Here is a 15,241-nt window from a genome sequence, read left to right on the forward strand (position 1 = left end):
CTGGCAGCAAGCGAGTGATGGCAAGAAGCGTGTGCCGACCCTGACCGGCCAGTTCCGTCAGTCTCTGGATTCCCTCATGAAAACGCTGACTGTGTGCCAGCCATATTTCATACGCTGCATCAAACCCAACGACTTCAAGAGACCCATGGTGAGAAAAGAAGCTGCATTCACTCCAACCAAACCAACATATTTAATTATCTACCAACAGTGAATGAGATGTGCTTCCTGTGTCTCAGCTGTTCGACAGAGAGCTGTGCATGCGCCAGCTCCGTTACTCTGGTATGATGGAGACCATCAGGATCCGGAAAGCTGGATATCCCGTACGATACACATTCGAGGAGTTTTTAATTCGCTACCGTGTGCTTCTCAGAACTTCCCTCTGTGATCCCAAAAAAGTATGTTGGAGGTTTGATCATTTTTATCATCACTTCCTTACACCTTTGCTTATCCTCTCTCTCTGGTTTGAATTATGGATATTTTTGCTCTCACAGGAAAGTAAACAGAAATGCTGTGAAAGCATTTGTGAATCTGTGCTGAGTGGAGAGGGCGACTGGAAGACTGGCAAGACCAAGATATTCCTCAAGGTGCTTATTGTACAGTCTGCTGTTACTGATATGTGTGTGTTGTATGCAACCCAAAACTAATTGCAAAATCTGACCAATGCTGATACCTTATGTTGAATATTTGTAATACATGCTGTGTAGTGTACTGTTTAAGTAATTACAGTTCAGAACAACTAATCCAGCTTTACAAATTCAAATAGATTTTTATTTATATTATTAGAGAAAGCCAAATATAACTTTTAGCTTGGTGTGGCTCCTAAAATGTCAGTGTTTGTATCACAATCATCCAAGACTGGAATGTTTTCCTCAAAACACCTGTTCTTTGTGTTACTAAGTGCAATGTCTAAACAACAAGCAGACGGACATTGAGTGCACATATTCATATCCTGGGGAACAACACAACTTTGCTTTATTTCAGTCCGACAGGTTTATCAAAATATCCGCAAAACTATGTCCCCCACCCCAGCTTCAACTGTTTATTGTTAATTAGCTAATGTTAGAATGTTTGAATCCTACTTACCTAACGGGAACTTATGTATATATATATAGTATATATATTGTAGGAAATAAATATCTCCACCAACAAAAAAATAAAAAAACGTGCTACTGTTTTCTTTCAGGACTTCCATGACACTATACTGGAACTGGAGCGGATGAAAGAACTTAATGAGAAAGCACTTCTGATCCAGAAAGTCCTGAGAGGATACAGATACAGGTTTGGGGAAAAAAGCTTGGAAATGACATTTATATTTTGCTTATGTGACTTGCATCCTCATGTCTGAATGACTCTTTCCCTCTAAAGGAGGGAATACCTGAGGAAAAAGGCAGCTGCTCTTGTCATTCAGAAGCACTGGAGAGGACACAAAGGCCGAAAGCTGTACAAAGTGGTGAGTCACTGTTTCACACATTGCCATCTATTAATAGGAAATGCAGGGAATCATGCGATATCCCCCTTCAATGCTGTTCCAACTCTAGGTCCAGCACGGCTTTGCCAGGCTGCAGGCTCAGGTCCGATCCCGCCAACTTCACTTCCTGTACAAGAAGAAGCGCGAGGCGGCCGTCGTGCTGCAGGCCCGAGTCAGAGGATACCTGGCCAAGAAGGAATGGAAACGCAAGAGAGACGCTGTGATCCTCCTGCAGGCGCACACCAGAGGGGGGCTGGCCAGAAAAGCAGTCAGAAAGATGAAAACAGATGTAAGTTTAACCAGAAGAACTGTGAAGACCCCTCTCTAAGTGACACCTGATGGTGGTCAAAGTCCCTGCTGGTTATCTGTTACAGTTCTCTGATGTCACCCAGCCTCCCTATCAGAGGAGTTCATGTAACCTTTCATCAACACCACGTCATGCTCCAGATGTCCTTCGGCTTATTTTACCACATATTTATTTACATTTAGTAAATGTCAGTATAACAACAATTTGAATTTAAATATGATATGAATATAAAAAATCTACTGGAGTGTAATTATGTATGTACGGTAATATTAATTCCTTAAAGCCATGGATGTGAGTGGCACCTCTGGTACTTTGGTTACTTTGACTGAGCAGGAAGCTTTATCCCTGATCTTCTTTTGTATTCTTTCAGATGTACCTCTCTGCCAAAGAGAAAGAAGAAGAACGGCGGGTAATTTTGGAGAGACAGAAACATTTGGAGGAAGTGCTGAGGCGGAAGAAGGAGATGGAGGCCAAAGCTCAGAATGAGGCCATCACAGACCAGGAGATGGTGGACAGCATTTTTGATTTCCTGCCTGTAGTGGTTGGAGGGCAGGAGGGGCAAGCCCCTGTAGGATTTGAGGTTTGAATAAAAAAAAAAAGGCTTTGCACATTTGGATTTCCTTGTGAAGTCAGTCACTGCATGTCTGTTCTGTTTTCAGAAATTTGAGCTGAAAAAGACAATTACTGAGGAGATAGACATCGACGACGTCCCCATGGAGGAAGATCTTCCCAGAGGCGACGATGATGACGACGACCTGGATGAGTACTCCTTCTCCAAATTTGCCTCTATGTACTTCCAGGGTGCAGCCACCCACACCCACATCCGCCAGAGGCTGCTGCAGCCCCTGCTCTACCACGAAGATCAAGGAGATGTCCTGGTGCTTCCCTTAGACTACGTTAATTCATAATTTCTCTGGTTCTTATACGAGGAACGTCTTTGTTGGCCATCAACTTACCATTGTGTTTCTGTGATGTTACCTTCAGGCTTCCATGACAGTGTGGTGGATCATCCTGAGGTTTTTGGGAGACTTCCCTGAGCCCAAGAAGCAGGTTCGAGGAAGCTCTACGCAGGAGCGCTTCATGCCGCAGGAGCTCATCTCCAGAAAGGACCGACGCCTCAGCCACATGGTCGGCCTGGATCAGGTAGATATCCTGACAGAGAGCAGTATTATGATTTACATTGTGTAAAATCATGTTGTATTAGGGCCATTGTAGGTCAAACTGTTGTTTAAAATGTACAGAACAGTTGGAGGGGGTTAGTTAGAGTCGTTCATTTAGGAGAAAAAAACGTGGATAAAAAAGACCAACTCTGAGATCAAAGGAAGAAATTCACGAGAAAACAATCACACTGACTGCAAAGTTCAATGTGCTTAGGTCCTCCACTGCAAGTGTTTCCTGATCCATTCTTGCACAGTGAATCGGTGTGGTTCCTTGAAACCCTTTTCTTCTTGCAAGTGTTGGCTTTCTTCCTGGAAAGTCTGTGAAATAGTTTTATCTCAGAGTAAATCCACTTTTTCTCTGGAAAATCTATGACTATCACATATATCTTTTTTAATATAACCCTAATGCCCAAATACAAAAATATGAATCTACAATGACTTTCATATACATTGTACAGTTATCATATATTTAAAATGTATTTCCTGTTGAATGTTTTAGAGGGTGCTGAGGAATAAAAATGAAAGGAAGCCTTCCACATTACCCGAGGAACCAGGACAGAACAGGAAGGGCTCCATGTTCACAGACCTGCTGGCCAGGAACAGGAAGCCTTCTGCTATGCCTGCAGAGGCAGCAAACCCCAAGGTGTACACTGTGCCAGAGGGGAGCCCTCGAACCAGGAAGGGTTCCACATTCACTGACCTACTGACCAGAAACAAAAAAGCTTCCACTGCTACAGAAAGTGCACCCCCCACCTCAAGCCTCAGGAAACCTTCCATCATCATGGAGGAGGTGAGGTGTAGGACGAAGAAATATTCTGACTTGCTGTGAAGTTTTATTCTGTCACTTATATACTGAGGGATGTCTTCTTTCTTTCAGTCCGACGATCTGACGGAAGTGTCCAAGCCTCCCACCCTGCAGAGTGTGAAGGAGGACGGGGACCTCATGGAGGGGGAGGGAGAGGGACCCACCCTGGACCGGCCGCTGACCTCACTGGAAAAACTCCACATCATCGTGGGATATGCCATCGTCAGACGTGACCTTAGGTAACAGAAGATCCATTTAAAAGTCACATAAATCCAATATCACCAATAAACTTATATATGGACAATGATTTTCTTTTATTACACATTTACTGAATTGTTAAGTTTGAATGAAGTATTTCCTTATTAAATATGGGCAATCACTTCCAGAACAGTAGTCTGCACATTGAATCACGCCAGGTTCAAAAGTCAAGTTTCATTTTGCTGTCTTTTTTACTAAGGGGGATATATTTGTATTAAAACATAAATAAAAAAACATAGTCAACAGTCATAGAATAGCCATGTTTTTAGGAATACAATGTTGTATAGGCCTGGCTATGAATGATTTATGAACAACTGTTCAAACCTTTAGAATATAGATAGGAGTGACAGTTTGGTGTATGCAAGTGATACTCAAGTGCAGATTGTTGAATCAGCATAGTTTTAGAAAAAAAGTAATTAGAACAGGTTTAAAATAATCTCATTTAGCTTATTAAAAGAGAAATCTACAGAAACAAAGATACAAAGTTGGCAACATAAAGCCCTTGGATGCCTTCTTTCTGCTAGTCTGAAAAAAAGGCATGTAATGAATTCAAAATAGCCCAAACTTACCAGTGATTACAAATGTATGTGCCTAGTGTCTTACCGTAAACTCTCTACTATTACAGTATGTGTTCTGTTGTCTGTCCAGGGATGAGATTTACTGTCAGATCTGCAAGCAGCTTCAAGACAACAACAATCGCAACAGCTACTTCCGCGGCTGGATCCTGCTGTCCCTCTGCCTGGGAGTCTTCCCCCCCAGTGATCGCTTCATTAGGGTAAACACAGATCTCTGATCAGTGTGTAGCATGCTGTGGGATGACTCTCACCTCTTCTCATCTCTTGCCTCGGCAGTATCTGCAGAGCTTCATCCGGTTCGCTCCAGGAGGCTACGCCCCGTACTGTGCAGAGAGGCTGCGGCGCACCTTGCTGAACGGAGTGCGGGGGGAGCCTCCAGCCTGGCTGGAGCTGCAGGTACTGCCACTCCCATAATATGCTCATGCTATTATTTTAAATGTGTTCATATGCATTGCATTTATAGAAATTGTAGAATTAAAATTCACAGCTACAGCAGCCTAGTGTTCTGATCCATTCTCTGAACAGAAGGATTATTCTGAAAAAGTCTTAAATTCCTACGTTTTTTATAAACCAAAAGGTGTTTTAACTAGGATGGTTTTCAAAGTGAGTGGCTTTTTCTAAACACAAATGGCAAAAGTTTCAAAATATGAAATTAAATAAAATTATTTATTTCGCTAGATAACTTTCTGAGAAAAAAAGAAATTAGCCGGGGAATTGTTATGTCTTTGGTCTGGATAGTATTTCAAATCATATACCTTATTTTTACATTTAGTACGTACAGCAGCTGCCCTTACACAGCAAGACTTTGACCCTTTTGCTCATGTGTTTGCTGTGCAAAGGGTTGTGGGTCTGAACAGCCAGAAAACCATTCTAGGTTTCATTCTGCAAACTGCGACTGGATGCAGAAGCAAATTGGAGTGGACCTACGACATGTTTTAAGGGATAAGACATAGTGTGGTTTTATGGGTATTGGACATGCTGAAGGTTTTGTTGTTGTAATGCTTCTTTCGGCCACAAGAGGATGAACTGCACAGCTACCCCTGTTCTAATGTTCCCATTGTAAACCTCGCTGTCAACAGAATGAACTTCACACGCACAGTTTATATCAATGCTGTTTAATCAACATGATTTGTTTGGCTGCTCTGTGATAGGCAACCAAGACAAAGAAGCCCATGATCGTGTCTGTGAACCTGATGGACGGACGCTCCATCAACCTGCCGGTGGACTCCTCCTCCACCTCCAGAGAGATCTGCCAACTGCTCTCCAACAAAATCAAACTCAAAGACACATTTGGCTTTTCTGTCTACGTCGCCTTGTATGAAAAGGTGCGCAGTTCCATCCTCGGGTGTAAATATCCCTGTAGTAGGCGATAAGGAGATCTGCTATTGATGATCTCACCGATTCTTTGTACTTTGTTCTTTACAAGATATTTTATTTATATTTTTTATTTGCCTTTGATAAGGCTCATGTCAGCATAAGACTCATGTCAGCATTAAGTCAAAGTAGCTTATGTAGCGTATGCCCCATAGCTGCTATTCATCCCTTTTCTGCATGTAAATACACTTTACAATGTAAACAGATGGGGTCCATTTGTATTGTAATAAATAATAAAATGACTGGGCCATGGTAGGTGACTAATATTCAGATGAAAAACTCTCTCAGATTAAAGGGGTAATTTTACAAGGAACAACTCATACGTATTTTCTCATTCATTATAATTATTCATTGTAATAAGGTTGATTTAGCCCTTGCAAAGCGAGGACGGTCTTTTGCACTTTCATCTCAGAGAATATTACATTTTTGTGAGTTTTTACTTTTAGATGTAGCTATCAGAGAATATCCAATATTCTTTTGGATATTAAAAATCATTTGGTTTTGAACTTTTTTTCCCCCTTAGAAAGGTCCTACTATGCCACTTCATGTTTTAGTGATTTTAAAATACCTACCAATCCATACCTTAACACGCTGACCTGTCCTGAAGGTGTGGGCTCTGGGCAGCGGCCGGGAGCACGTGATGGACGCCATCTCCCAGTGTGAGCAGGAAGTGAAGAGGAGGGGGGGGCAGGAGCAACACGCTCCCTGGCGGCTCTTCTTCCGCAAGGAGGTTTTCACCCCCTGGCACGACTGCAAAGAGGACAAGATCAGCACAGAGCTCATCTACAAACAGATCATCCACGGCCTCAAGTTCGGAGAGTACCAGAGTAAAAAGGTTGGGGGTTTTATTGATAAGGACTTATTCTGCACATTTTCAGATTCATATCAGTATGTAGTGTCTCTACTGGGACATGTCTCCATGCTTTAATGTTCAAAAAGCTCTTTATTATTCTCATACTGCCTGTGCTGCATCACCTCTTTTCACCCTCTGTCTGAAACCAGAGCCCAGTCTGCTCTGATTGGTTAGCTGCCTGGCTCTGGCAGTTTCAGGCAGGGGGGGAAGAGGGATGATTGCCTTTGTTGTACATTTACATGCGCAAAAACCTATATCACACTCTATAGGAAAGGGAAAACCCCAAAAAGCAGAATAGGGCCTCTTTAAAGTAAGGTCTTCTTCCGGCCTGTACTTTTATTGTGAGATATACATTGGCCTTCAGTAGCGGGCCGTGAATTTCACACCTTGGCCTTCAATAGTGTCCTACCTGAATCATCCACTTTTTAATACCATCATTATTACGTCACTATAGAAACCATCAATATTATACAGAAACGCAGTATAACAGTCTGCATCACAGACAGGTATCTTATGTAGCGAGAATGAATGCCATTACTAAAGCAAGAAACCCATAGCAGAACTGCATCAATATTTACTTAATAAAATGACAAGAAAATATGAAAACATTTCAATTAAAGTCATGATAACAATACGTTTTATTATTTGTACTCAAAATACATCCTCCTTTCTTTCCTCAAGAAGAGTTCAATGATTATCTGAGCATTGACCTGATTGGTCAATACAACAGTTTCATTTCCATTTGTTTTGACTCACTCACAGCACTGTTGATTCTGAAGGCCTCAGTGCAGATCTATTTGACCTAGCAACACATTCTGAGTTAAATAGGATTGGATAAAAGCTCCAACATTAACAACCATTACTGGACTCAGAGAAAGCTATAAAATGAAGAGAATAGACTATTGGAAATAATTTAATACGTGTTAATGAAAATATATTAAAAGGTTATTCAGGGGTTCTGATAGTGTTTAGGCCAGCAGAGAAGTGGCCTAACCACCGATTGACTTGTTTCCCTACATTTCACTTCCACAGGAGGATGATTTGGTTCAGCTCACTGCAAAACATGTGTACATCCAGCATGGCTCTGAGAGCAGTGCAGAACATGTGAAGGAAGCTGTGCAGGACTGCATCAACAGCTCTCTGCTGGAGGCCAAGTCTGAGGCCAAGTGGGTGCAGATGGTCAGCTCTGCTCACGCTCAGGTCAGTCCCTCACAGCACCGGACACACAGTGAGCCTCGCAGCTCTGAGGAGATTTAAAGTTCCAGTCTGCTTTTCTCAACACCCTAGGGTCCTTATGTGAGTTCAAGACAGAAGGCGGACTCTGTGAAGGCGGAGATGGTGGACTACGCCCGGGAGAAGTGGCCCATGTTCTTCTCCCGCTTCTTCGAAGTTGTCAAGCTGTCAGGTAGGAATCATCTCGCTCTTGTTATTGTTGTTCGACAAGCAATGGATAATGTGCAGCCAGCCAGCCTAATAAATATCTTATTTTCTTATTATCCCTTAAGGCGTTTCTTTAGTGTTTCTTTAGTGTTTACTTCCTGTCTCTCTTCTTCTGCTGATTTCTCTGTCCTCTAGCTCGCTGTGTCTTTTTCATTCCTCCTCTTGTGCTGTTTTCCTGTTCTTCTTCTCCTATTCATTTTTTTAATATTCAAATAGTATCAGATGTAAAATAAGTGATTTTAGGCCACTGCTGAAGGTGTTCAATTTACCAGACTTCTTTCTGCTTGAACGTTGATCAGAGCATCCTTAGCAACAGTGTGCTATCCTAGCATAGCATCTGGATAGCAGACCGCAGGATGTCCAAACTGACATAATCGGGTATTCTGTATTGTAATGACTAATAACAGTCTTTTTACTTCATTAATAAAGTAATATGAGTAATAATGTGTCATTGCCTGAAAGCATAGCACTTGCTATCTGTTTCTATCAGGTAAAATACTTTTTTACATTTTCAGGCATTATTATATTTTTACTTCAAGAAATGATTCCAAAGCATTTTCCAACCTGAATCCTGTGTGCCTCTTTGACAGCAGCACATGTGATCATTACTTTGACTGCTTCTGTTGCTTCTCCAGTCATTACACTGAACTTTGAACAAGACTAAGAGTTCAGCTTTATTTTAACCATACTTTATCAAAAACTCTATTTGTTGTTATCTACAAATTACCTTTATTAGTATCTAATGGGGTAAGACTTGCATTCAAAGCTTGTATCAAAAAAGTGTTGGTTGATTTCCTCCATAAAATGTTGAATATGAAAATGTGCAGCTACAGCACATAGTAGCCTCTGTTCGTTCATTATTTTTATTTTGTTATACTGTTGATTGTCATTTTTGTATCTGTTTGTTCATTTATGACAAATAACAAGTAACAAAATAACTTTGCAGTGATACAAAAATTAAATTATGATTCTTCAGAAGGAATGTCACAAAGACACAAAGAGAGTTGTATTTGTTAGTTTTATGTTTTATTACAGTAGAACATTAAAACAGTATAAGTTCCGCACTTTCCTCAGGACCAAGCCACAACACTTTTAATGATCCGCAGTGAAGCTGTTTACCCAGCATGCTCTGAGCAAATGAGCTGTTGTTGTGTTTTGTATCTATGTCAGACTGAAATATAAGAGGATATTGATAATAATAATAGTTACACTCCACCCATGCCCGGCGCCGTGGGAGGGCCAGGCCCTCCCATTTGACATTCTTGCCCTCCCCCAATAAACACGATTTTTATTATTTATAAAAATGTAAAAAAATGTTTTTAATTTTTTTTTGTTATAAATTAACTGTGAACTTTTATGCTGCGATGTATCTGATGTCAGATAGTAACTAAAACAAAAAAATCGCAGGCTACGTCAAATCAATTCATGTGTCTGTTGTGATTTGTGATTCGTCCACATTTAGACCAATCACAGCGTCACACTCTGCCGCCTATTCTGGATTTGTTTATTGTTTATTGTGCATTCTGTAGACTCCCATTTCTGTTTGAATTACAAAATGGACATCAGAAATTGGCTTAAAAGGTCTAAGGATTTATTAAAACGAAATAGCGATGAAAGAACTGCAGCCGATGGTGCTGCTGGCGACCCTGCACCTGCCGTTGCAGCAGCACGCCTTAATGTCACAAGCTTGACCTCGGCAAACCCCGGGGCTGAGTTAGCGAGCCCAAGCCTTGACTCATCAAGGCGGCCGCCACCAACGCTGTCCTCCGAGGCACAGCTCCTTGTGCCCCTACCATCACCACCTGCGTTGCCACACCCTGTACCACACCCGCCAGCATCCTCCTCCTCCGTGCCGGTGCCTCCACTACAGACGCTACCTTGCAGCACATCAACAGGTACTATTGGGCCAGCAACCGCTCAAAGACCAACAGCCCCAGATGATCTTGGGGTTAATAAACCCAAGCAGGTGAAACTGGATCGTTATCCATGGAGATTGTTTTCAGGAAATAAGCCACTTTTGCCGCTGCATGGTACAACAACAGACCACGGCTTGAAGATTCGTTAAAAGCAGACTCAGCCTTTTGTTTCCCCTGTAGACAGTTTAAAGTAAATACGTCTTCATCTGATGCGGCTTTTACTGTCAAAGGTTTTTGCGACTGGAAACACGCATTGCAGACTGATACAGGACTGCTAAGGCATGCCGCATCAAAAGAACACATTTCATGTGTGAGTTTGTGGAGAGGGAGACAGATACGCGATGAAACAAATAAGGAAATGAGTACTTTGGTGCAGATCAGCTGCACGGAGCCTTATTACGAGTCAGCTGTCGTTGATATTCTAGCTTTTTCAGCTGTCAACCAACTCCCTCTCAGAGGTGACCACGATTCACTCCACAGCATGTCCGAGTCAGGCAGTGGGCTCTTCCTATCGCTGTTTGAGTATACGCTGCACAAAGATGCAGAGTTGGCCAAAATAATGGAAAGCATTCCCCACACAGCAACACACACCTCTCACGACATGCACAATGCCATAATAGAGCTAACAGCAGTTCATCGTCTCCGTCTCTACTATTTCTCTCCGAGTGCAACGATGAGGAAGCTCCCATCCTTAACCAGTGTGCCTTGCTCGTGATTTACCAGTGTTTGTGCTGCCACGCACACAATGTTTCAAAAGTAGTTTATTTGTGTATGTATTTGCGATAAGTGTGCGTCTTTGCGCAATGCTGTTGGCCTTGCTGTTTGATATATATATTGTGCCGCAGGCCCGCAGCACGTGACGGTGTTGTGTGCGCTCCCATGAAAATCATATGCCCTCCCTTTAGATTTGTTCTGGCGCCGGGTCTGACTCCACCATTGGGGGTAAGACTCCAATAAAACAGTGGATAAAGAAGGATTGTGAGTCAGGAAGAACATTTCATAGATTTCAGATGTTCTGCTTGTGAACAGCACTTTACACAACAATACATCCCAGCTGTCTTCACGATGAGCTCAGACTCACTGACAAGCTCATATTTATCTCATATAAAATAAACTGTTAGACTTCCAAGACTCAATTCCTTAACATAACTCATCTAGTGGAGTTTCCAGTTTACACCTGTTTGTTTCAGTCTTCACCATGTGGTGCCCCTGAAGCCATGACCTGTCAAATCTAATCACATTTTGTTTCTCCTCACATCAACAAGAGCATTTCCATGTGGCCTGTCTTTTTTGTATAATTTGATTTGGGTGTAGGTATAGTTACATTACATTCAAGATTTCAACATGACACAAGAAATTAATTAGCACCAAAAAATACTTAAATGAGATAATACCAAAGCCCTCAGGATTACAAAAGACCCTCATCACCCCAGCCACAAACTGTTCTGTCTGCTGCCGTCTGGCAGGCGTTACCGCAGCATCCGGCCTAAAACCACCAGACTCTGAGACAGTTTCATCCCACAGGCCAGAAGACTGTTAAACACCTGAACTCTGTAAATAACATCCATAACATTCATCTGGCTGCAACTTATATATACAGTGGGGCAAAAAAGTATTTAGTCAGCCACCAATTGTGCAAGTTCTCCCACTTAAAAAGATGAGAGAGGCCTGTAATTTTCATCCTAGGTATACCTCAACTATGAGAGACAAAATGAGGAAAAAAATCCAGAAAATCACATTGTCTGATTTTTAAAGAATTTATTTGCAAATTATGGTGGAAAATAAGTATTTGGTCAATAAGAAAAGTTCATCTCAATACTTTGTTATATACCCTTTGTTGGCAATGACAGAGGTCAAACATTTTCTGTAAGTCTTCACAAGGTTTTCACACACTGTTGCTGGTATTTTGGCCCATTCCTCCATGCAGATCTCCTCTAGAGCAGTGATGTTTTGGGGCTGTCGCTGGGCAACACGGACTTTCAACTCCCTCCAAAGATTTTCTATGGGGTTGAGATCTGGAGACTGGCTAGGCCACTCCAGGACCTTGAAATGCTTCTTACGAAGCCACTCCTTCGTTGCCCGGGCGGTGTGTTTGGGATCATTGTCATGCTGAAAGACCCAGCCACGTTTCATCTTCAATGCCCTTGCTGATGGAAGGAGGTTGTCACTCAAAATCTCACGATACATGGCCCCATTCATTCTTTCCTTTACACGGATCAGTCGTCCTGGTCCCTTTGCAGAAAAACAGCCCCAAAGCATGATGTTTCCACCCCCATGTTTCACAGTAGGTATGGTGTTCGTTGGATACAACTCAGCATTCTTTCTCCTCCAAACACGTCTAGTTGAGTTTTTACCAAAAAGTTCTATTTTGGTTTCATCTGACCATATGACATTCTCCCAATCCTCTTCTGGATCATCTAAATGCTCTCTAGCAAACTTCAGACGGGCCTGGACATGTACTGGCTTAAGCAGGGGGACACGTCTGGCACTGCAGGATTTGAGTCCCTGGCGGCGTAGTGTGTTACTGATGGTAGCCTTTGTTACTTTGGTCCCAGCTCTCTGCAGGTCATTGACTAGGTCCCCCCGTGTGGTTCTGGGATTTTTGCTCACCGTTCTTGTGATCATTTTGACCCCACGGGGTGAGATCTTGCATGGAGCCCCAGATTGAGGGAGATTATCAGTGGTCTTGTATGTCTTCCATTTTCTAATAATTGCTCCCACAGTTGATTTCTTCACACCAAGCTGCTTACCTATTGCAGATTCAGTCTTCCCAGCCTGGTGCAGGTCTACCATTGTGTTTCTGGTGTCCTTTGACAGCTCTTTGGTCTTGGCCATAGTGGAGTTTGGAGTGTGACTGTTTGAGGTTGTGGACAGGTGTCTTTTATACTGATAACGAGTTCAAACAGGTGCCATTAATACAGTTAACGAGTGGAGGACAGAGGAGGCTCTTAAAGAAGAAGTTACAGGTCTGTGAGAGCCAGAAATCTTGTTTGTTTGTAGGTGACCAAATACTTATTTTACCGAGGAATTTACCAATTAATTCATTAAAAATCCTACAATGTGATTTCCTGGATTCTTTCCCCCCATTCTGTCTCTCATAGTTGAAGTGTACATAGGATGAAAATTACAGGCCTCTCTCATCTTTTTAAGTGGGAGAACATGCACAATTGGTGGCTGACTAAATACTTTTTTGCCCCACCGTATCAATATTCCAATTACTGTATATAGACTAATCTGAACAGTTTCTATCATATTCTGTTTCTATTATATTATATTTTATTTTATTTACTTGTACTATTTTATCTGTGTTATTGTGTTGCACTGTTGGAGGAGCCTGGAACATCAGATTTTCATTGTCATAACTACTAACTAAAAAAAAAGGATATATGAAAAAAAAGATAAATATGTAAGAGAGAAACAGAGTTAATGAAATAGTTGTCATTAAGTTATATTTTATCCCCACTCATGCCCCCCCCCCAGTCCCTACTGTAAAATACATATACAAAGTAGCTTTGATGGCCTAAGAGGACAACAAATATGTGTCAACAAGTTGCCAAGAAATTCAAATCTTAATGTCCTAAAAAGTCTGACTGTCTGTCGTTTCTTATACACTTACTATACGAGCTAGTATGTCAAGCTTTCAGATCATTAAAAACCTAATCTTTGCCAACATTGTTGCTATATGCTTTAACCCAGCCAACATTATAAAAAGTTAAAATGCTGATCTTTCTGATGCTTATCTGTGAAAATGTTTTACTTTTTAGTGTTTTGTTTGATTTTTAGTCAAATATCTTCATGGACTGTTGGTTAGACAAAAGGAATAACTAACCCTGTGCCTGCTGCTTCTCTGGTGAAGGTCCTGCGCTGCCGAAGAGCAAGTTCATTGTGGCCATAAACTGGACTGGTATCACTTTCCTGGACGAGAGAGAGAAGAGGCTGCTGGAGCTCTCCTTCCCCGAAGTCACCGGAGTCCACAGCGTGAGGTAGGGACTGATCAGAGGAGCAGGGAGCTCTCTCCAGATTGTTGAGTCAGTTAAACTGAGCTGTTCCTTGTGTTGTGAATCAGGGAGGGTAAAGCATCCAGCCAGGCCGTGAGTCTGCTGACTCTGAAAGGAGACTTCACCCTGAGCGGAGGCACGGCCGAGGACATGTCCGAGCTGCTCACCATGTTCCTGAGCGGCCTGACCTCGAGGTCTCAGTACGCTGTGACTCTGAAGGAAGCCGACACGCAAGGTCAGAGGTGCACCTTTCTGTCTGTCATGGCCACAACTGAAGTATCCCTTTTAAGGGTCCTTTTAATCAGGAGAGAAGCATTCTGTCAAAGAATATTTGTTCAAATGTGCATTCCTTCTCAATTACTTATTCACTTATTGGTATTTAGTGTTTTCAGGTGGTCCCTTGAGGACTTCAATTTAACATAACACCGTGATATTCTGCTAACTCAAATGTAAATTGTAAAGTGTATATTGTGAGAACAAGCATAATGTAAACTGCCTTCTATTCCGTATACTTATATATTTATATTGTGTATTCAATATACGCTGTGTGTACAATTATTAGGCAAGTGATTATTTTGACCACATCATAATTATATATTGCATATTTTCCAACTCCAAGCTGTAAAAACTTGAATGCTTATTAGATTTAAGATTTGTTTAATGAGGGAGGGTGTGGCCTAAGGAGATCAACACCCTATATATCAATGTGTGCATAATTATTAGGCAGCTTCTTTTCCTCAGGCAAAATGGGCGAAAAATAGATTCAACTGACTTTTGAAAAGTCAAACATTTTAAAAGTATTTCAGAGGGATGCAGCTTGAAATATCTAAGATGTTGGGGCGTGATCACAAAACAATCAACTGTTTTGTTGAAAATAGTCAACAGGGTGGCAAGAAACGTGTTGAGACAAAAAGACTCAAATGAACTGCCAAAGATCTGAGAAGAATCAAACGTGAAGCCACCAGGAAGCCATTATCCTCCAGTGTGGTCATACTCCAGAACTGTGACCTACCTGAGGGCCCAGAAGTCTCAGGTGTTCAGAGACATGGCCAAGGTGAGGGAGGCTGAAACCCCCACTGAACAAGAC

The 15,241-nt window shown here is 41.9% G+C and overlaps 1 protein-coding gene across 2 annotated transcripts in view; it reads left to right on the forward strand.

Annotated features, from left to right (window-relative positions):
* Positions 1 to 15,241, forward strand: part of LOC117559042 (unconventional myosin-VIIa) — a 47,060-nt gene that overhangs the window by 16,145 nt on the left and 15,674 nt on the right. For both annotated transcript variants that reach the window (XM_034235668.1, XM_034235669.1), the window contains 19 exons: positions 8 to 148; positions 237 to 395; positions 492 to 584; positions 1,184 to 1,278; positions 1,366 to 1,450; positions 1,539 to 1,757; positions 2,146 to 2,355; positions 2,435 to 2,653; positions 2,760 to 2,918; positions 3,435 to 3,725; positions 3,813 to 3,979; positions 4,647 to 4,773; positions 4,850 to 4,969; positions 5,725 to 5,898; positions 6,555 to 6,782; positions 7,833 to 8,000; positions 8,088 to 8,205; positions 14,013 to 14,139; positions 14,223 to 14,389. In XM_034235668.1, the coding sequence (XP_034091559.1) occupies positions 8 to 148; positions 237 to 395; positions 492 to 584; positions 1,184 to 1,278; positions 1,366 to 1,450; positions 1,539 to 1,757; positions 2,146 to 2,355; positions 2,435 to 2,653; positions 2,760 to 2,918; positions 3,435 to 3,725; positions 3,813 to 3,979; positions 4,647 to 4,773; positions 4,850 to 4,969; positions 5,725 to 5,898; positions 6,555 to 6,782; positions 7,833 to 8,000; positions 8,088 to 8,205; positions 14,013 to 14,139; positions 14,223 to 14,389 (3,067 nt within the window). The remainder of the gene's footprint in view (positions 1 to 7; positions 149 to 236; positions 396 to 491; positions 585 to 1,183; positions 1,279 to 1,365; positions 1,451 to 1,538; positions 1,758 to 2,145; positions 2,356 to 2,434; positions 2,654 to 2,759; positions 2,919 to 3,434; positions 3,726 to 3,812; positions 3,980 to 4,646; positions 4,774 to 4,849; positions 4,970 to 5,724; positions 5,899 to 6,554; positions 6,783 to 7,832; positions 8,001 to 8,087; positions 8,206 to 14,012; positions 14,140 to 14,222; positions 14,390 to 15,241) is intronic.

The sequence above is a fragment of the Gymnodraco acuticeps genome, unplaced genomic scaffold (assembly GCF_902827175.1).
Source record: "Gymnodraco acuticeps unplaced genomic scaffold, fGymAcu1.1, whole genome shotgun sequence".
NCBI classification, from domain to species: Eukaryota; Metazoa; Chordata; class Actinopteri; order Perciformes; family Bathydraconidae; genus Gymnodraco; species Gymnodraco acuticeps.